Source organism: Alligator sinensis, unplaced genomic scaffold (genome assembly GCF_000455745.1).
Source record: "Alligator sinensis unplaced genomic scaffold, ASM45574v1 scaffold31_1, whole genome shotgun sequence".
Classification (NCBI taxonomy): Eukaryota; Metazoa; Chordata; order Crocodylia; family Alligatoridae; genus Alligator; species Alligator sinensis.
Window position 1 is genome coordinate 2,748,712 of NW_005841884.1, and position 22,386 is coordinate 2,771,097.

At 43.7% G+C, this 22,386-nt stretch overlaps 1 protein-coding gene across 4 annotated transcripts in view; it reads left to right on the forward strand.

The window, feature by feature from the left end:
* The window catches only part of PBX1 (PBX homeobox 1), a 257,989-nt gene that overhangs the window by 217,237 nt on the left and 18,366 nt on the right, over positions 1-22,386 (forward strand). For 2 of the 4 annotated variants that reach the window (XM_025196759.1, XM_025196761.1), the window contains exons 4-6: positions 4,223-4,431; positions 7,334-7,469; positions 12,518-12,677. In XM_025196759.1, the coding sequence (XP_025052544.1) occupies positions 4,223-4,431; positions 7,334-7,469; positions 12,518-12,677 (505 nt within the window). The remainder of the gene's footprint in view (positions 1-4,222; positions 4,432-7,333; positions 7,470-12,517; positions 12,678-22,386) is intronic. The other 2 variants (XM_025196760.1, XM_006017725.2) reach the window with 2 other exon arrangements.

Below are 22,386 nucleotides of genomic sequence, written 5' to 3' on the forward strand. Positions count from 1 at the left end.
TCCTCCTGGTGTTCGTGGAGTCCTCCCTTGCGGGGGTTCTCCTCGGAGTTCTCCAACTTGGGTGGAAACCACCCAAGCCTTTTATACGGCCAGCAAGCCAATCACTAGCCACCACGTGTGAATAATTTCACGCAAGCCAATAATGGGGCTCGAATTATCATACAAATGGCGGGAACTCTTTGCACCGTGCATCTCTGTGCTGCAAAGAAGAAATGCACACTGCAAAGAAAGCTACAATTTGGCGGGAAAATAATTCAGTGGTGCCAAAGCACACACAAAAACAAAAATCACACCCTTGGGTTGTGACACCAGGGTGCTCAAGCATCACATTATGCCTCTGCTCGTCAATGCTGCCTCTGTGCAGGGCCCAGAAGGACCACCATAAAGCCTGACTGGTTCACCTGCTCCCCTCTGCAAGTGCCAGCTCCTAAAGCTGAAGCAATGTGGTTGCCTTAAAGTGGCCCTGAGCACTCTTCCGGCACTGCTCTTTGGCTCTGTGCCTTAAGAGAGGGCTGCTCTAAGGTGGGTATGTTAGCTCCTTTCTGAGATTAGGTGCGTACAGGGTGGAACGTCATGGAGGTGCTTCTGGGTGGGCTGTCATTTGTACTACTAAGTAGGTTGCTTTCGCTGTGCCCTGACAACCCAGGGTGAGCAGACAGATCAGTGATTCCTGGAAGGGACCTCGCGAGGGCATGTAATCCAACCCTCTGCCTGAGGCAGGATCATCCCTATACAAATCCATTGTCTAACCTCTTAGGAAAACTATATAGTCAACCCTGACACAACACAAGAGGGAACACCCTTACCTGCCACTAGAAAAGCAGAGGGACTATGGTGGCCAACATCCTGCTAGGTAGAGGTTGTTAAAATACTCTCAAGAGATCCCAGAAGAGGACCATGACCCACACTGTAAAGGAAAGCAAAAACCCCCACGGTCCATACAAGTCTGACCATAGGGTAAAATTTCTTTCTGACCCCAAATATGGCAGATGCTGTAACCCTGAGTGGAGGGGCAAGAACCTGTAGCCAGGAACCTCTGGGTTTAAGTCCCAGCAGGAGCATCGGCACACCCCAGCCAAAATCCCCAATCTTGGCTGTGGCCAACACCCAATGCCTCTGAGGAAGGCTTCAAAAATAAAATAAAAAAACAAACAAACCCTGAGCAATGTAGCAGCAGGAAAGGAAAAAAATCCCCTCCCAGCCCCATGCAGCAGACAGATTGCTGCAGTGGGCAGAGAAAATGGATTTTAAAACAAATCCAACCCAATCTTAAGCCCTGCTGTGGGTAGGAGAGAGGAGCCAGTGGGCCCAGGAAATGGGAGCGTGAGCGGCTGGGCGGTGCTGTGCCGTCAACTCGCTAATTCCAGTTATTACCTGCTTGCCCTTTCATGTCAGGGCACCTGTCTCGTTCTGCCTGTGCTGCTTTAATTATTATCATTATTTGCTTGTTATTGGATGTGCTAAAAACCTGCAGCAGGTCTGTGTCACATCTGCACTGAGAGTGAGGTGATGTGCATCATTTGGGAGGACTGGACTCTGCCCACCCACTTTCTCATGGGTCTCTCTCATGTCTTCCGAGACCTTCACAGCTGCAAAATTAGCATTTTCTTGTGTCTACAAGCCAAGGGCAGAGCATTTCATCCAGTCCCATCATCTTCCTACATTTCATGTACTCATAGGAGGTCATCTAGGTCATCCCCCTGCTCAAGGCATGATCATTCCTAGACTAATGTTTCTCTAACCTGTACTTCTTTGCTGCTGACTCCAATCATTGAGTAATATTTGGCATTTCTTTCTTTCTCTTTGGGAAGAGCAATTGGAAGTTTTGGACCATTCCCTAGAAGTAAAGGCCCCGTACAGGCATTCAGTTTCCCTGTGAGAGTTGCTGCTCTCCAAGGACAAACTGAGTGGACAAATATTCAGGCTTTTTCTCCCAAAGTAAAAATGGTCACTCAAGGAGAAAAATAACCTGGGAGCAACCAGGGTTAAATCCCCTCCCCCCAGGAGTTTCTCCTGGGAGAACAAATGTCTGTTCATGCTGAAAATTAGGACAGTCTAGTGAGAATGGCAGTGCCTCCTATGTATATGAGTATGAACAGATGGTTTCACTGAGAAGGAACTTAAAGAACGTGTTTACACCATAGCACTACTTATTGTGAATGGTATGGAGAGTGCTTCTCAGAATAGCAGACTAGTGTAGTTGGACTTCTGCTCTGTCTGCCAAAGAACCCTAGTTCTGATTTGGTGAAGTACATCTGGTATTCGTCTGGCTCCTCTAGCCGTTTCCAAAGCAGTGATATAGGGATAAGGATTTTTCAGCCTTCACCCAGTAAAAAAGGCTTTGTGCAAGCCACGTTCTTCCATTCTGCCTGGTACCAAAGAAATGGGTTCATCTCCTTTTCCTCAGCTTGGGTTTAGGAGATCCTCCCAGAAGCCCTTTCTCTGCCTGATAGGGCTGAGAATTTTTCCTTCTCCCAGTAGACATCCAGCCCAAATCCTTGTCTCCTTGGTCTCCTTTATTTCTGTCCTAATGAATTCCCCCAGGGAGACCATCTTTCTCTGTATTCCTCCTTGCTGCTTTGTGGGGGTGTTTTTTCTCTCCTTACAGGCTTTGAACTTCTTCCCTGCCTGACTAGATGCATAGTTCCACACCCCATCATGGGCCTACCAGGGTGATCAGTAATAATAGTAATTAACACTCTACATCTGCAAAAACAGCTGTTAATCAGGACCTGCTCCAAAGCCCACTGCCAATCAGAGAGGAGGCTGTGGGCTGAATATTCAAATCTATCTGTGGGACTCGTATGGCCTCCACCACTGCGGAGTCTGAGAATCTCAGAGTCTGTAAAGCACTGATCCTTTTACAACATCCCCTGAAATCAGGAAGAGTTTTTTCTCCCTTGTAATAGATCAAGGAACTAAGTGATCTGCTTGAGGCCACAGTCATTTTTCAGCTGAGAGGGAACTGAACTGATGGATGCTGCCCTCTTTAACCAGTAGATTACCCTTCCTCTCGGACACCTCCTACAGGTCCTGAAGCCTGCACCCAAATGGCCTTCTCCATTCTTTGATTCTGTGCATCTATTCCCCATAGTGCCCCTAGATGCTACATAGTTCATCTCTGGAAATATTTCTCACTTAATCAATTTTACATGTGCACCACCCATCAGCAAAAGAAAACTGGAAGGAGTTGAAGGAAGAGTTAGATAAAAGTGCTAAGGGCAGAAGGGATTCAGATATGAAAAGAGTTAAAAATTAAATGTGTGTAGCCACAGTGAAGAAAAGGCATTGTGAGTCTCTGCAAATCTGAAGGATGTGAGCACCCAAGGAGAAGCGGACGAGGTGTGGTGGAACTAAGCGTCATGCATCAGAAGGGAGTTCAGGGCATTAAATGGGAGATTTTACAGAGGCAGGAGAAGCTTTGCTGCCCGTAAGTGATCATTTTAAATCCTAGATTAGACAAAGCAATAAAAAAACTGAGTGCTATGGGAGCCCACCCTGCACAAACAGGGCATGTCTACACGAGACACTGCTGTGCAGTAGCAACAATCTACTGCACAGTAGCTCACTGCTAAGGCGCAGTAGCATTGCTGGGCACTAACTGTAATGCAACACTGCTGTGCAGTAGTTACGAGCTCCTGTGCAGAAGCTCATTGCTACTGTGCAGTAGCGTCTGAAAAAAACCCATGTGGGGATGGTACTGCGTAGTAACTCCGGTTACTGTGCAGCCACTTCTCGTGTAGACACGGCCACAGAGAAGCAGACAAGGTGCTTATTCCGAAGCTGACTAGAGTCCATGAGAGACTTTCCTTCAGCTCTTGATGGCTTTTCAGTCAGGCTATGAATGCCTGAGTAGTCACTCTCCAGTTTCCTGTTAGGTTATTTAGTGCCTCTTCCCTGGGAAAGACAGCTTGGGACATTCTCAAAGGGAGGCTTTCATCCAATCTCTTCCCTTGGTCTTGAGCTTTCCCTTTCAAAGCCCTTGTTACCATTCCAAGATAGTCTTGACCATTCATCTTAGAGGCTTGTGACCATCTTCCATTATAAATAAATAAAGACAAAGTGCTCCAGTGCTGTGGCAATGGGGGTAAGGACATAGCAAGGTAGTCATTCTGACTACCTGTTAATGGGTTGCATGGCTACCCCATGTGGGGGCTGTTTCCTGTAGGTCCTTTCCTTGCTGACACTATCGAATGACCCTCCGATTCTGGGGTTTCTTTTGTGTTTCTTGCCCTCCCAGGCCTGCAACGAATTCACCACCCACGTGATGAACCTGCTGCGTGAACAGAGTCGGACCCGGCCCATCTCGCCGAAGGAGATCGAACGGATGGTCAGCATCATCCACCGCAAGTTCAGCTCCATCCAGATGCAGCTTAAGCAAAGCACGTGTGAAGCCGTTATGATCCTACGCTCACGATTTCTGGACGCGCGGTAAGTTTGCTCCCAACCCAGCCCAAAGACATTGCCTTGTGTATGCATGTGGGAGAGGTCTTGAATAATGGAAAAGGATGGAGAAAGTTGGATCGATATCTAGGACGCTGGATCAATTCAGTATGGCCAGAGGTGAAATAACCTGAGTAGATAGATACTGGTGTGTCCCAGTACCAAATCAGCTGTTCTAGCGCGGGGATCCGTAACCTGTGGCCTGCGGGCTGGATCTGGCCTGCAGAACCTTTTTATCTTGCCTGTGGACATGTGGCTTTGGTGGCATTGGGCAGTGGGGGGCTTTGGCAGCAGTCACTTTCCCTGTGCTGTCTCAAGAAAAAGCAACAGTGTTGAGCACCTCCTCTGTGCCAGAAGCAAGCACTTTCCTTGTGCCAGTGCAGGGAGAAGTGGCAGGGATAGGGAGAAGCAACAGTGGCAAGCATGGTGAAAAGTGGTGGCAGCAGGCTCCTTTTCCTGTGCTCCTACAGGGAAAAGTGGCAGTGAAAACATGGGAAAAGCCCATGTTGGTGGCTGGGAAAAGCAGTAGTGGCTGCCGGGTCCTAGGGTCTGCCCATCCACCTGCCAGCCCACCTCTGATCTGACCTGTGTCAGTCTGGTCAGCAGCTTTAAAAGGTTGTCAGCCACTATTATACTGATATTTGCAGGGTGATCCTGGACTAGCTGAAAGAAAGATTTGTTTTAGTTTGGCACAAAGAGGAGTCTTGCTTCCCAGGATTTCAGCTGAGACACTGGTGAGTAAATGTAGTGGGAGGAGGGAGAGAGTTTGAAGCCCTGGAGAGGAGGGAGGAGTCAGGCCAGTTTGATATGTTCAAAGTGAATCTAATTCCCAACCCACACCAAGCACCCTGGGAAGAAATCCTTCCTCAAGCTGTTTTACACCCCAGCTCACAGCCAGCTGCTCAGCATACTCCTAGGCCTGGAGCTGGCAGGTGGAGGCAGATCATAGTGTCCTCAAGGGCTGAAGGAGAACAGGCCCAGAGCCAGTGTTTGAGTGCCTTAGTGCAGGACAGTGGTGCTGGCTATGCTGGCAAGCCATGCCACTCAATGTATTTGGGAGGGGGGCGGGATTTGTAGGGTTGGAAGGAAGTAGAAGGCATTTTGGAGCATGTAGGAGAAAGGAGGATCAGGGCCCCTACTAGGTTGGGGAGAGAGCAGAAGAAAAAAGGATTTTTCACTCTTAATGTTGCAAGCAGGAAGGGCAACACTCAGTGTGCCCATCATGTCCAACAGTAGCTTTGGAAATGGCTAATGGGTAGTGAAGAAGGGTTAAGCTGATAGGGAGATCGAAAAGGAGTCCTAGGGCTAGTGGGTCAGAGATATGAGAAGGAAGATCTTGGTTTGGAGTTTTCAGGATAGGGTGTCTCCAGATCGCACGGAGAAGTCTCTTGTTTCCCGAGTGAGGGCCTTGTAGCAGCCAGAGGAAGGTGTCTGCTGCTGAAGAAACTCAAAATTAGTGGCCAGCCAGGGGTCCCTCAAAAGAAGGAAGAGATGCAGCTTGAAGTGCTAATCTCTTCCCTGAAAAGAAGAGGGGGAAACTCGCAGACTATTTTAACCATTCCTGGTGAATAGTGTGGAGAAATATTTTCAGAGACTGCAGGGACAGGAGTAGGAGAGGGCAGGAAAGAAATCCTGTGAAAGACTGAATACTGTATATTCTGTATATAAGGGGCAATCTTCTGCATAGGAGATGGGACAAGCTGAGTGTACCTAGGTCTCCCACCTAGCACAGGCTGCCCGTTACCTAAAGTGCAGTGTCCTTTGCAGCAAGTGGGAAGCAAATTTTTCAGTGAGGAGTCTGATTTCTGTGTGGCAGGTGGAAATTCTGTTGCAGAGTTGAGTCAGTTAATAAGTGGAGAATTGCATGGGGTTAAAGGTGAAAGAGAATCTCACTGCTGCAGCTGTTACACTTGGTCTTTATCTTCTCATTAATTTCCCCTTTAATTTTACTGCCCCACATTTTAGTTTGTGCAGCAGACTTTTTCCATTGAAAATACAGACTTTTCCTTATACAACTGTTGGAGGAGGAAATGTAAGTTTGGACGTCACTGACAGGGTAGGATAGGAGAGGCAGTTGTCATTTCAGCCTCTGAGAGGGAGCTGGCTTCTTTGATGTCCAATGCATCACTAAGTTCTCTGTCCAGCGTTGCTTGTAATACCTATTACCATTAAAGTGAGGGTTATGGTCTTTTATAAAAGTGGGTCTTTTATAAAACCAGCACCTTGTTCCTCAGCTGCTCTGTACAAGATAGTCTATTTTATGGACAATTTATATTCCCACAGGTGCTCATACACCTCTGGGCAAGCAAGTTGGATTCTACTTTGCCTTGAGCTTCATCAGCAAAACTGGGAGACGCGAGAAGCAGAAAGAGCACAGCTGGGTTTTGAAAGCAGGAGGCTGGTATCTGATAGCTCAAACAGATCCCGGGAGTCAGGACTCTCAGGTTCAGTTCCCAGATCTGCTAATGCCTTAGGCAAATCATTTAGTTTTCTGTGCCATAACAAACGAATAATAATAGAGCTGCTTCCTTCACAAGGCCTTGCAAAGTTTAACTAGAGGAGGTTTGCAGAGTACTTTGAAATGGAGAAGGAAAGTAGTATTCATTTCCCAAGTGGAAGCCCGGACTGGCAGTTAGTTAAATGTTGATTTTTCTTATCAACGGGGCTTGTTTGCTCTGGAAGCCACTGAGAGAGAAGAAACTTAAGCCCCCCAAGAGGTCGTTTTAGGTGCTTTCCTGATTATAACCAATCAATTTGTGCTGCATGGGCTGAGGGCAGCAGCAGGAGTGAACTAACCTGGGCCTCGTGATTATGGATTAAGCACATCCAAGGTTCCATCCCTCTTTCTACGTTATTAGCACTGACTCTTATTCATTTTCTCCTTCTCAAGGCGGAAGAGAAGAAACTTCAACAAGCAGGCTACGGAAATCCTGAATGAGTATTTCTATTCCCATCTCAGCAACCCTTACCCCAGTGAGGAAGCCAAAGAGGAGCTAGCCAAGAAATGTGGCATCACAGTCTCACAGGTAAGGGCACAGCGACATGAGCTGAGAGAGTAGTGCCAAAACAGCAACAGAGTGGGCATGTATTAGGTGAGCTGAGTTCCCTCAGTTCTGATGGCTTAATAACTGGATGAGTGCTAGATTTAGACAAGGGAGCATTCTGTGTGCGGGTGGCCAAATGATGGGGTCAGCAGACTTGCAGGAAGAGGGGATACAATGAATTGAGGTAAGTGCTTGGAAGAGATGGATACCAAGAAAGCAAAAGATGGTTAGGATAGCAAGAGATTTGTAAGAGGGCAGCATAATAGAGCCAATGTAGATCTTACTCAGTAGGGGACCTGGGTGAATCTTCCTTGGATGGGGAATTTGGGCAACAGGAGCTAAGCAAGACAGCCTGGGGTTTTACAGGGAAAGGGCTGTGTCTGTAGAACATTCAGCACCTAATGGGTGCTACCACCATCTGCCCAGTGGATATATTAAACAAGCACAGGGACTGGGTAGGGCATTTAACTGATGGATCTATATGAGTAAAGCCCAGGCAGGAGCAGTGGAGGCTGTGGGCTATGTAGGGAAGTAGCCAGGTTATTTCTGTCTGTCCAGAAGAAACATGCCGTGTATAATTACTCTTATATTTTTCTGAATGTAATGCCTTCCTGTAATGCTGGTGCTTGTAATTTCTCCATCAAAATGGGATATTCATTAAATATATTCTGGTAAGTAAAGGGTAGTTGCACAGCAGCTGTACCCCTTGAATTTAAAGTACTGACCAGCATGCTGATATAAATCATAAGTAGTACAGTTGAGTCTTTGAAGCCTGCACACTGTGGGATGTAATTTAAGTAGCATCCTTTCCTTTCCTCTCTCCTCTTCTTTTCCACCTACAGTATTTATCTGCAGGGTTGCTTGACTGCAAGCCAGTCAGCATGGCATCTGGAAGTCCAGCTCCCAGCCATTCCCTGTCTTCTCCATGAGCTCTCCCAAAGTCAGTATCTTTGTGTTCCATCCTGTTCCCAGACATCTGTCTGTGATGCAAGTGGAGTAACATTCAGATGAAGATGGGAAATTCTCCACCTTCTTGTAGTTGTCTGGTTTCTCTGGGGATAGCAACATCTAATTAGATACTGTAGTCAGTATATAGTCCTACTAATTGCTTGCTAAATGTTCATTTAGTGATCATCAATCTGTGATCATATTTGATACATTAGAAGACCCAGATGTCTTTCATTTCCTCCCACAACTACATGCAAGGAATAGAATATACTGATTCAAAGAGAGCAAAAATTGTCTTGAGGTTTTCTTTTGTTCTTGGAATTGACCCCTCAGATGCTTATGGGGTTTAACAAATTTCAGTAAACTCTTTTTTAAAATGTGTGTGCTATCTCTACATTCCATTGTGCCAGGAGGAAAAGAGCACATTTATAGGACAAAAGCTGTTCTTGTGATGCCTCTGACCCTGCCAAAGCAACAAAATACTCTGCCTCTTTCAGAAGGATTTCTGTTCCTGCAGAATTTCCCATGTGGTTTTTCACACAAAGATGGTATTTGAAAGGGGTTTGTATATGGGTTCACTATTACTACCTCTTTGATGCCTACATGAAGATACATAGTGGCCTGAAACTGTAACTGCAAGTTTTGTTTCTCTCAGCTGTTTCAGAGTTAGGCCAAGTCACTGCTTCATGAATGTTAAGACTAGATGGGACCATTTCAATCATCTAAGGTGATCTCAGCACAGCCCACAGAATCTGCATCTGGCTTTATCAGCTGGTTGAATTACAGCATATCATTTAGAAAGACATCTGGTTCTCATTACTTTCACAGGAGTCCTCAAAGGAACATTTAGGTCTTACTGAAAGTGTCCTTGGTGAGCCATTCATTGGCTCTTAACCCCATACCCAAAAGCGAAACAGAATTTCAGACAAATTTGGGCTAGCGAGAGTGCCTTTTTGCAGTGTTAACTCCCTTGTCATGGCCCCCTTCCATGAATATTCGCATACTGTAAACTCAAGTAGTTCAGATGAGCATTTAAATTTTGTGGTGATTTTCTGAGGAGAACACAGAGGGCCAGAACCTGCTTTACTTATTAGGTACCCAAGGTGTTCTTTGAACACCTAAGGGCAATCTTATTCCATCCTGCTTCATTCTGAAAAACCATGAAGGTGTCTGCTTTTGTGACACACTTTTATCTTTGCTTTAAGGCTTAGTCTTAAGGCAATGAGGAAGAGGAGGATCTATCCACCTTTTGCAGTAATATTATTTTTTTAGAGATTGAAGGAGAGTAGAATAGAATTTCAGTTAGATGCCCAAGTACCATATAGACGCCTAATAGGTAGATTAAGATCTGGCCTATATAGTGTTCAAAAATGTTCCTCTCCAACTTCACCATCTATTAAAAGATGTTAAAGTACTGAGAGTAGTGGCTGGATATTTGTTAATGTCCGGTGATGGTAGCTGTAGAACATAGACTTTTCATGAATCTCTTTGTTTGCCATAAAGCCTCAATCACAAGTATCCATGAGAACTGCGGTTCACAAACTTCTTAATGATCTATTAAGGAAACCTTTTTTGGTGCAAATATCGAATGCTTTTGGTGTTGCTGATTGAATAGGTATGTGTCTGACCTTGCTTGGTGGTGCAAGAGGTGATAGATTTAATGACAGACACAGAGACTTCTTGTTGTGAGAGGACTTTTATTCTTCAAACAACATATTCTGCTTTCATACCATCTCTGTTTTGGATAATCATTTAGAAGTCAATTAATTTTTGCCAGGATTGGCATTTCTTGCCGAGTATATGAACAGATCCTGATAAAACCAGAGGGAGCCAAAACCCTTCCAGAACTCAATCTCAAATATTTCTGATATGTTTTAAAAGTTCTGCCACCTCCCTTGATTCCATGGCTGTGGCCTCGCTTGGTTTTGATCCTCACAGACAAGGCACAGAAACGGGAATTAGGACATGTAGGAATTAGTCTCAGCTTTACCACTAACTTCTGGTATGATTTTCGATGAGACCCTTCACAGCTGTGTGCTGCATTTTCCTCATTAGGAAAATGAGGATGACATCCTCCTGTATTTTATAGCACTTTGAGGTTGCTAGGTGCTATTTATTAGCATTGCTGCCTGGTTCTGAGCAGGAAGTATCTGCCTGATTTTGCTGACTCAGGATTTTCTATATCATTCAGCTGAGCATCCAGACCTAAACTCTTGGGAGCTTATTCAGATCATTTGGGGCTTTCCCATCACAAACCCTTTCAAGATTTTATGCAATTGATTTCAGTCTACCTTCTCTCCAACCTACTGTGGGCAGCAATTACAGATTGAAAACTAGCCAGTAATATCTCTCCAGGGTGCCCTCTGAGATGAACTCTTTGCATCTCTGCAGACCACAGGGGCCAGATCCTTCACTGGTATTGACTTCAATAGAGCTACACTAATTTACATCACCTGTGCATCTCACCCATAGCTTTTCATTTTCCTTAAATAATTCTATACAAGTTTGGCTAGCGTTCAGATAGGTCAGTCTGTCTCCTTCTGAAAATCTTAAGATAGCTAAGAAAACAAAGCACATACTCTACACTTGAGTACAAGCATTTATGGCTCTCTCTGCTTACCCCATCTCTGCAGGGTCCCTGCAGGTGGCCTTATGAGGGGTGGAGATAAGTGATCTGAGCTGACAGCATGAAGTTGAGAATAGTAGCTGGTGCTGTTGGAGGAGGAGGAGGAGGTGTCATGGGGCACAGCTAGAAACTAGAATGGAAAGAAACAGGAAGCAGAGCACCAAACTTTCAATGTTTTCTGTTTCCTTCCTTGTTTACATCCAGCTATACTAGTTTACTTACTGATACAAGGTGAATTGGTACAAAACAGGTGCAAATAGGATTAAGTGTGTCCATACAGGGTTTTGCACTGATTTATCTACAGTGGTTTAAATTGTATTAAGGCTTTTGTTTGGTTTTTTTTGCATAGACCAGGCCAAAGTAACCTATGCCACAAGCCATGGCTGTACGTGTAAATTCTTCTGGGACATGTTACAAAGAGTAGCATAAGCTACTGTAGACGACAGGGGCTTTCATGAGGGCTGTGTTTAGCAGAAAGGAGAATCAGACTTTCTTTGTACACAGAGCTGGCATTCACTCCAGGACACTGTGAGGATGCCCACAGCTTAGTTCAAGGTGCAGCATTTTGCATTTTTTTAAAAAGAAAAAAAAAGGACTTGGACAGTGGGGTTTACAAGATCAATTGGAAGAGAAATGCTTCATGGGCATCCATATCTTAGTAGATTTGAAAATAATTAGGGGGTGGATGTCAAAAGCACAGACAAGATTTAATCTCCTGTTGAAAGCTAACAGGAGCTGAGCCAGTTGATTTGATATGTGTCTGAATATCTTTCCCTTTTCATGATGAGGTTTTACTAGTAACAAGTAAAACAGTTATTTTTTGTTATTGCTGATGTTTTTCTTTTAATCTCTGTATTGCTAATTCATGCCATTCTAATACAAGTGCCATAGTGTTTGATGTTTTCTTGAAGTCCCAGCTCCTGGAGTCATGTGATTCCAGGAGAATTTCAGCTATCTTTTAAAGAAAAAAAGTAGTGGCAGCTCTTGTGTTTGCAAAAAAAGGCATGATCTGAGTGCACCTCAGAAGCTCAGAATTCAGAAGACAAATGAAAAGAACCCTTGCATGTTATGAGTTTTTAAATATCAAGAGTTTAAGCCAATTTCATGGGTATTGGAGCCTTTTTCATTATTAAATGCTTGGGATTGGTAAACAGGTTCTTTGGGTAAATCTGATGATATCTTTTATTGGACCAACTCAAATAGCTGGAAAATTGGTATTGGTAATACTGTTATCCTGACCGGTGTCAGTTTTGTTGGCCTGTGTTGCTTTGGTCTCTGTTTGGGATGGAGTCAGTAGGTGGAACCTTCACCATGTCACATTTGATAATAATGATAATGATGATGACGATGATACCTGCAATGCTTAACTTACCTTATTCCACTTTCCTCATATCAAGCAAAATTTATGAGAACTGAAACTTCAACCTCTTTTTATCTTTTCTTGAACTTGCTCTAGGTATCAAACTGGTTTGGAAATAAGCGAATCCGGTACAAGAAGAACATAGGTAAATTTCAAGAGGAAGCCAATATTTATGCTGCCAAAACGGCTGTCACTGCTACAAATGTGTCAGCCCATGGAAGCCAAGCTAACTCACCCTCAACTCCCAATTCAGCTGGTTAGTTTTTTTTTTTTCCTTTGGGTTGTTATTGTTCGTTTTTTTGTTCGTTTTTCCCTTTAATCTCTGTGTTTTTCTTCTTTTCATTTTCAAATTTTGATTGGCTCCTTTATGTGTAATTTTTACCAAAAAAAAAAAAAAAAAAATGGAGTTGGGTTTTTTCTGGTCGTGTTTTTCCGTATCTAAAATTGACGTGATCGTGCTGCGTAACTGACAACAACTTGTTGGGGTTTTTGCATGGAAAAAAAATTGAGTTGCTTGCTCCTCAGAAGAAAAACAATTTTCCACAGACAATTGGTTTATTTGACTAGAGGCCAAAAGCATGAGTGACCCTGATAAATAAGACCCATCACTTGCAGGATGTCTCTGCTCATGCTATTTTTTTGTCTGCTATATGTGAACTTTGATTTTTTCCCCCTTTTTTCAGGGTGCTTTACACAGTAATGTCTAGACCCATTTGCAAGTATTTGTTCTCTGTGAATTTTGTTTTCCTTTTGTATCAGTACTGGCAGAAGATTCTATCTTCAAGGAAATCCAATGGGGTTTCCCTCCCCCCCCTTCCCCTTTCGTACTGTTTGTTGTATTTTTCATTTTGTTTGCTTCAGGGGACAAATGTGTGTTCAATCAGTGCATCTTATCCAGATTTCAGCTCCTCTGCTAAGGAACAATTATGTGTCTCCTGTTTAATTTTAGCATGTGTGTGTGCCCAATGCCACCGGATTCAACAGTTATGCCAAACTGTACATTTTTTTTTACTAATGGTGCTAATCTCCAAAGCTACGGGAGATTTGGGACCTAATTAAAAGAAAAAAAAAAGGTTAATGTGATGGCTGCCATGTGATTTGAATTATATGTGTATATGCCTATTTTGTTCTAAAAGGGAGGAGGGGAGGGTAATGTGGACCTATTTGGTTATGTGTCTTTAAGCTTGGTTTATTATTATGATACCCTTTCTCCAGGGCATGAAGTGTGCGGTTGTCAGGTACACTGTTAAATGAAGGGCACTGATGCAAAAAAGGGAGGCAGGGCTGCCTACAGGGACATTAAATGGGCCATTGGTGTTCTGACATTGCTGAAACAATGATTATTCTTATTAGGAAACATTTATACAGTGTTGGGATATTTGCATGGCTTTTTAAGGAAATCTGACGAATCATAGTCCTTGCCTGAGTGCAGGGAGTCTAAGTTAGACCCAACACATAATGGTGGAAATGTGAAGACGGTGGAGAAACAAGAGACAAATGTTCAAACAAATGAAATAATGTGAGCTAGGTTATATAGTGTGTGAGCCCCATGATTCGAAGAGGAGGGCATGGGGAATAATATTTCTTTGTTTTTACTGTTTTCCCAAGCGGTCCCTCAGGGGTTTGAAGGTTTGGTGTGTTTCCAATGCAGGCCTTTTCTTAATGCCAGTTTCTCCTTTTAGCTCAAGGGGATGAATTCTATGCTGTGGCTTTAAAGATTTCCCACTTAAAACCTGCTGATGGCCCTCATAAGGGGTCAGTATGTGATGTAACGGTAAGATCTAAAATGGATATCAACACTTCAGCCATAAGTCAGCCTCTGTCTACTGCGGGATAGGTTTCCAGGATTTACTGCAGGGTGTTCTGCACTTTCCATTGAAACAACTGCTTCTTGGCCACTGTGGAAAAGAGGTTATTGTCCAGGTGGACCAGACAGCTCCTTCGTTCCTCTGCTCTTTGCCTACCATACACGTAGATTTGTTAATAACATAGGGTAGTGCAGCATGGCTCGATTCCACTCCCTGGCTTGCTATTCGTTGAGGCGTTCGGAAACATTTGGTTGAACTCTGGAGCTGGTTGTACTAGAGTTGCTCAGGAGGGATGGCTTCCACAGTGTCTTTCATTTAATTTGAAATACTTACTTCTATAGGTTTAGGTGCTCTTTGCAAGCTGTTCTCTTAATAAAAGCAGCTGATCAAGCTATGAACCTTTTGGCATTAACTATTAACCTATTAAAAAGCATTGAGTAAATTCAGCAGAATATATCCATGTGCATGAATAAATTATATCTAATATTACTTTTGATACTGAGGTGGGGAATTTCAGAGTCCAGAATCTACATGAACTTGTAACTAAGATATGCAGTTTTCATTTTCCTCTTATTTTGAGGCATTGGATCAAATTGTGTTTGATCCAAAGCCCGCTGAAGCCAAGGGAAAAGGCTCCAAGTCACATTAATAGGCTTTGGATCTGGCCCATATCCAGCATAATAGACATTTCTCCAACAGCTGCCTCACTTAAATAATGCTACAATTCAAGTCTCTTTCTGTGACTTTCCCTGCAGGCAGTAACATGGCTGTTTAAAAGATAAATTGTCCACAAACCTGCAGTAAACCACTAAGATAATCCCCTGATAACACTATGCTTTCAAGGTAGGACAAACATCCTTGTTGGTAAAGCATATGATTTGAACTCCTGCCATTGACTCTCCTAGGGTGGCTGTCTACACTCCAAAACTGCCTACCCTTTTCCCTTCAATAATGTAGTGGCACTGTTACTAGCAGGGATGTAAGTACTGGCATAGGTAGCACTCCACTGACTTCATCTTTGTCCCATGAAGACCTTCCTTCCACTGGACAAGGTCTCTGTGACCTTTGGGTGAGTCATGTCACCTCCCTCAGCCTCAGTTTCCACATCTCCAAGATACGATTTATGCTATTTCACGTGGGAAGTAGGGCTTATGAGGCTTAATTGATGTGTGTCTATAAAGCTGTAGGAGATCCTTAGATGGAAGATGCTAGGTACCATTATTCTGACTGGCCCGTTGTATAGGTCCATGTTCACGAAAGGACACTCCCTGGTGCACAGATTGCACTGCTGTTGGTGGAAGAGCATCATCAGAGACACAAATGCTTGTGCATTTTCATGGCATTTTAAGAAGAATACTAGGTATTTTGGCAATATTTTGATGTGCCCTGTCAGGATATGGGATTCCTTTTACCCTGTGTCATAGGTGCCCAGTCTTCCTTTCTCTTCAGTGGAAAAAGAAGGCTCCTGATCCTGTCCCTTTTTTCAGAAACAAACCTAGATCTTCAAAGTGTGCATGTCCCTTGCTGTTCCCCACTCTCACTCCCCTCCTGAGAACCATGAGCAGTAATATCCAAAATCATGTGATGCCTGACCTGAAGTATATGTAAGTGCTGACACAAGCAGCAAGAGGCAGCCCTTCACCTGACTGATGTTTGTGCACCATGGCCCCAGCTAGCCATTGCCAAGAGAGTCCCTTTTAAGTCAGATGGTACTGGGCTTTGGATGCTGTATGTCATCTCTCCCATGGAGCCTGAGCACAGAACCAAGGTGATTTGACTGAGTGAGTCCTTTCTGGTTATAGACACCATCTATTCATTTTTTAGGGCCTATGTTTCAGATGCTCCTCTCCCTGCCTAGCACTTCCTTGTCTCTTCAACCCAGAGCCTGTTTTGCCAGGTACCTCACCAGATACTTTCTCTTTCTTACAAGAGAAGTGGTCCCCAGTATTTCTTGTCTCATAACCCCACTTCTAGGTCCCATTTCTGGTCAGGTTACAACCCCGTTTCTTGTGTGAGCCCAACTATTCTAGTTGAATTTTTTTGGTACTCACAACCCTACTTGGGGCCAGGGCCCCTCACTGAAGAACTGCTGTTTTATCTCATCTGTCTCATGATTGAAAGCTTTGAGAACTATTGTTCTGGGTGAGATTGAATTACAGGCTCTATCTTGCACCCCATGAGCATCCAGTCCCTTTGATTATTTCCTTCCAGTTTCTACCAATCCAGTCCTAGTTTTTAAGTTGAGGCTCATTGCCCTGTTAAGATGCTAGGCCTATGTATGATTGACAAGTTAGATACTTCTTATGCTTAAATCCTGTGGTTTTGAAGAGTACACAAGCTTGTGCAACTGAACTAGCTTCTGTTGATTTTGGGCCCTTTCACTACCACTGTTTTATGGGGAAGTGGAAGTATTTTTTATGTGAAAGTGACATTTAAAGGTGGCAGCCCTCCTTAATCATCTCTTAGACACCAGTATGATACTAACCAGTTGATAGGCTCAACTGAGATGTAGATAGGCAAAATTGACCTTTTATTCATTTGTAATAACAAAAGCAAAATGGCAATGGGCAAGCAGAGGAGAGGGATGGGAGAAAGAGAGAAGAAATAAGGCTGGTGGGGGGAGGAGAAAGAGGCAAACTTCAGAAATATAAGAAAATCAAGATGGGAAGGAAAAAAAAATCTAGGGGGGATGGCAGCTCCAGTCATGCCAAGATGAAAAATGCTGCCAGTTGGGAAAGCCCATCCCAGAGTTCCAGGACAGCTGGTGTATTAGAAAAGGCTAAATCACCAGGCTTCACATAAGAAACATCTAAAGTAAAATGTGGGGAATGAAGACAGAAGAAAAGAAAGAGACCATCCAAGTTTCTAGTGGGTCACTCTCTGTACTGCCAGATTGGGAGAGGGCTCACTCCCTTTTGTGGGGACATCACGGAATAGGGAAAGAATGAATGATATTTTACATTGATCATTTTGCAGGTCTACCTGAGTCCTGAGACCCTCACACCAGCACCCATTACATTCTCATGTTCAGAGTAGCAGAGGTGCAGGTTAAAACTGTCTCAAGTGACCAATACATTTTTTCCCTTTCTATTTTAATGTCTTCTTTTTTACACTGCTCATTGAGGGGACAGTTATCGTCTACCAACCCCTTTGAATCTGAAATGCTGGCCAGCCTTCTGCACTATATGATTACTGATACTTCACCTGTCTTCTGTTATTCCCACCTTCCTGTGTTGTGTGTGCTATATCCCCTGTTCTTATTACTCAGGAATTCAGTTAGTAACCTCACTGGGGCAGGGACTGGGTCATTCAATTTTAAAGTGCCATGCCCTTCTCGTGCTGTGTAAATGTTGATAGTAGTTTCAGTGACCATGTTAAGTGTGATATGAACAAAGACACAACAAGCATTAGAACTGATATGTAAATTCAGTGTTGAAGGCCATATCCTCAGCTGATGTGAAGTGCTATGCCTCCAGTGAAATCACCCACTGAGGACCTAGTTCAATAAATTCTCTCATCATTTTAGATAATGGTAGAAATGCGGGGGAAAAACATATCTGTGATGCCAGATTCTGTTCTCCAACAGATGTGCAATGCTCTTGGTTCCTTAAATGGGAGTCCTATATGTGTAGCTGTGAGCAAACTTATGGTCATTGGGTTTTGATCTTGGCTATTTTGACTTACCCGTATTCCGCGTGACAGAAGCCTTTTACATTATTAACCTCCTGGATATTTTAATGCAAAATGCAGGAAACAAAACTACATGTGATTTTAACTAAGATGGGTGGAACTGTCACAGACACAATTTTCATGTTTGTATAAAGCCCATTGAACAAAAGATCCACCAGAAATTTCACTAGAATCATTCATCACTAGTAAGATATAAAAACAGAGGTTTGAAAAGAGCATTGAAGAGTGGTGAAGGTGGGAAATTAGAGGTGGGAGAGTGAAGAATATGTTTAAAAAAAAAAAAAGGTAAAATGAGCAGCAATAAACAAGTGCACAAGAACTGTTGAATACCAGGGAAAAGATTTTTGAACGGGATGTAATAATCTCAGATATCAAAGATGGAAAAGAACTAATTTGATTATAGCTAGTTAATCTCTCTTAGATCCCTGCAGGCTTTTCTCCAATGACATATTAGCATCTTGAACCATTTGGTTTCAAATGTGCCACATGCCTAAGTTTCCATCCCTTTTCATGGGAGACTGTTCCACCTAAGCCTTGCCATTTTACCTGATATATATCCCAAATTTAATATTTTTTTATTGTCATCCCATTACAACTAGTTATACCACTTTGGAGCCTCATTGCCCTAAGAATTGGTACTCTTCAAATACATGCTAACAGTAATCTTGTCCCTCCCTACCTCACATGCACCTCATACACCTCATGTTAGTAGTAACTCGGGAGCAAGCTCGTGAAAATAATGAAAGGAGCTGCAGTGGATAAGAAGCCAATGAGGCTGGTGGAATTGGGAGTCCAGTTAAAGGAATCATGGTGAATAGATCTTGGTTTAATACTAAACCCCAGATGTTAAACATCAGCATTGGTTCCAAGCGTTCTTCCTGGCATGCCGTGTTATGCCTTCTCTTATTGTAACATTTGTCACGTGAGATTTCTCAGGAGCCCCATTCCAGGATCATAGCCCATCCCATTAGGCTCTATGCAGACATTGGCCAGAGCTGGCAGAACCTGCCCCACAGAGCTTACAAGCTATGTGACAATTGTTACGTTCCATTTCATGAGGACATCCAGGTCAAGGTGGGACCATTTCAAAGCTTTTGCTGTTAAATGCAGGTCCCTTAGGGTGACAGACTGGATCTGTAAGTGGAGCCTCAACAGACTGGTGTATTTGGATAGTATTTTCTAAACCCAGGCCCCACGTCTGATTCACACTGGAGTCTTTATTTTGATGGCATTCTTGCCTGCCCCCCCTTTGCTATGCCAGTACATTAGCCCCTTCTCAGCTGCTTCTCAGAGACCCTGGGCCCTCATAATTTTCACACATGCCTTGTACCTAGGTGGCAGAATGCTGAAACAGCACTGCAGATGGTGTAAAAGGCAATTACTGCTTTGATACAAATGCATCTGTACATGCAGTCCATTGGTATGCGCATATTTATCTTTGCATCTACATTGGCAGTAAGACATATTTACCATTTATATATGCACATATATTGTAAAAATACTCTGTGCCAATAGCAGTGTATATCTTGTAAATGGCATAGCTCGTGCCTCTCATGATTTCCAAGACACCGGTGCTATCCAGAATTAGAGTTTGCTGCTGTTTATTTTATTCTTCCGCCCCTTCCCACACACACACACACACACATACACACACACACACACACACACACACACTTTACAATCTGGCTTGTTAACTTTCAATAAAATATCTGTTAAGTTTATGTCATTTTTATTTATTATTTTTAAAGGGCGGGTGTGGAAAAAGGAAGTTGCTATATTGGAGAGGGAACACACAGAAAAAAACAACTCCTTGTAGCTTGGGACAGCTTGTTGTCCGGTAGCGCAGAGAATCCTGGATTCTCTTTCCAGTTCTGCCACTGACTTGTATACATTTGTGAGAGGCACTCTGCCTCTCCATTCCAGTAAAGGAGAAGAGCAGTATTCCCCTTGCTTCTTGTGAGGCTTAATTAAAATTTCATGTTCTTAGGGGAAGGGTGCTAGAGGAAAGCTAAGTTATAGCCTGTAAGATACTACTTTTGACTCATAGAAAAGTAGGGCTAGAAGGAACCTCAAGAGCTTTTCTAACCAACCCCCTGCTCATGGAAGGATAAAATTAATCCAGCTCTTTCTGCCTGGTTTCAAACCAAGGCCTTTGTGTACGAGAGGCAAACATGATTAACTACTATACTACAGAAACACTTTAATAAATAACTATAGGCACTGAGGGATGATAAGGAGGCCTTTGCTGGTTGAGCAAGAGCTACAGGAGTTGCAGCTGTCTACCGAGCAGCTCTTACCAGTTTTAACAGAAGAGTGGAGTATTCTCTACAACATATTGGGTAGCATTTATCAAGAACATGATCACCATAGCCTTTAGAATCATAGAAAATGAGGGTTGGAAGGGACCTCAGGAGGTCATCTAGTCCAACCCCCTGCTCAAAGCAAGACCAACCAGCTATATCATCCAGCCAAGGCTTTGTCTAACTGGGGTGTTGTATTCTTTCTAACATAGTTAGGGTCTGATCCCAGCCCCAATGCAATCAGAGGGATTCTTTCTATTCTGGGTCAGACCTGATTATCTGTTTAGGTCCCTTCCAACCCTAAGTACTATGATACTATGTTGACTGCAGCAGACTATGGATCAAGCTTTTACTGGTCAGTGATGTTCCCAGCTCCTCTTCATTTTTGGGATGTTCCACAGTCTTGCACAGTCAGCTCCTCTGAAGAGATCTTTAGAGCATACATAAGCACATAACTGCCATTTACTGGGTCAGCCCGTAGGTCCATCTTGCCCAGTGTCGCACAGCGGCAGAGCGTGGATGCTGAAAGGGAGAGTGAACTGGGTATGACCAGGGTTTTTTTCCACTGTTCCTCTTTTACTTAAGAGTCTCCAGCATTTTAGGTCTAGGAGTTTAGCAAGGTTAGTAAGTGGGCAAGCCAAATGCTTGACAGCATAGACCCCATGTTCACTTCCTGCCCCATCCCAAAAGTTGCTTTTATCAGATGAGGCTTCTTTGTTTTTCTCAGGCCAGGGGTTTGATCAGGAGCATTCACTCTGTCTTAATGGTGGGATGAGGGATACAGATTATCAGTTGTTTTTCAGAGCTTGCACACAAACCATTACTGGGCAATTCCACAAAGACGATGGTTGCCAATCTTTGGGTTTGATGTGGGGGAAAATTCGAGCTGTTTGGGGTTTTAATGATACAGTGGAGCTGACCTGGGCCCCTGAAGTCTCTCCGTGTCAAGGCTAATGTCATGTTAATAACCAAACTTTGCACGTTGAGCTTTCTCACACTTAATTCGCTGAGCTGCACGATAGTTTCAAAATAATCCCGTAAAATCTTCCCCCACCCCTGCATTCCAGTTGTATGCTCTTTTTCTTTCTCCCCTTCAGTGGGCAGGGGAGGTGCTCAATTACCTCACAGCTGGAAGCAGAAAACCTTCTTGTTTCTCCAAAGACATTTTTTTTCCCGTCCCACCTAGTTGCCTCCATTATTGTAATTTCTTTTTGTAATGTGGCGACTGGTGCATGCGGTGGGACTCCTGATCTGTAATTTGCTTGCAGAGCTCACTGTGGATAGGCAGCTGGCATGGAAAGGGACAGGGGAACCTTACATTCTCTCATGGTCCATCATGTTACTTATTTTGCCTAACCTATAACCTGCCATCTTGGAAGTGTGGGACTTTAATTGAAGTCTACAGAGGTAGCTTCACAGTTTGACCTTGTAGCTCATGGAGTGTTGCTACCACCACATTGTGAAATAGAACAGCAGTTATTTGATTGTGGAGGTTAGCAATACACCCTCTTCTCTGATGTCCTCAAGAGCATGTTCCACACTCAGCCCACTGGCAAGACCTCCTGTTAAATTAGTGGGAGTTCTGTCCTTGGGGTGAGTAAAGAATCTGGGTGCGTCTTTCCTGCAGACTGCAGTATAATGTAGAGATACATGACTTGGGTAGTGGGGGCAGTCTAGCAACAGCATCGCAGACCTCAGTGTGGGCTAATTTACCCTGCTGAGAAGACCACTGTTTTTAGTACCTGGGATAGCTTGTTAAAAACTAGCTTGGGTATCTCTACTCTACACTGCAGTCTGCAGCAGCAGTGTACCCAATGACGGAGAGTTTCAGGTTGCCTAAAGGACTTGAATGCCTTAAGATGAATGAGAATGGCACTGTTGATCCTTTAGGCTGGGTTTTGGATATCTGAGCCAGTGTGTGGGGGGGAAAAAAAACCTACTCCAAAGTGGGGAGCCATTGAAGGACATACCTTACATTGCGATGTAATAATTTGTGGCTTTGTATAACCTCAAGAGGGCACCCTTTTTTTGCTTGCTCTGTTCTTCATACTACTAACCTGACTGTGTTTTGTTTTTGTTTTGTGGTTGCTTTGCATGTCGTTCCTTCCTCTTGGCTGACAGTCACGGGGTGGATTCTTTTCCTTTCTATGATTCAGGTGCCTCACTC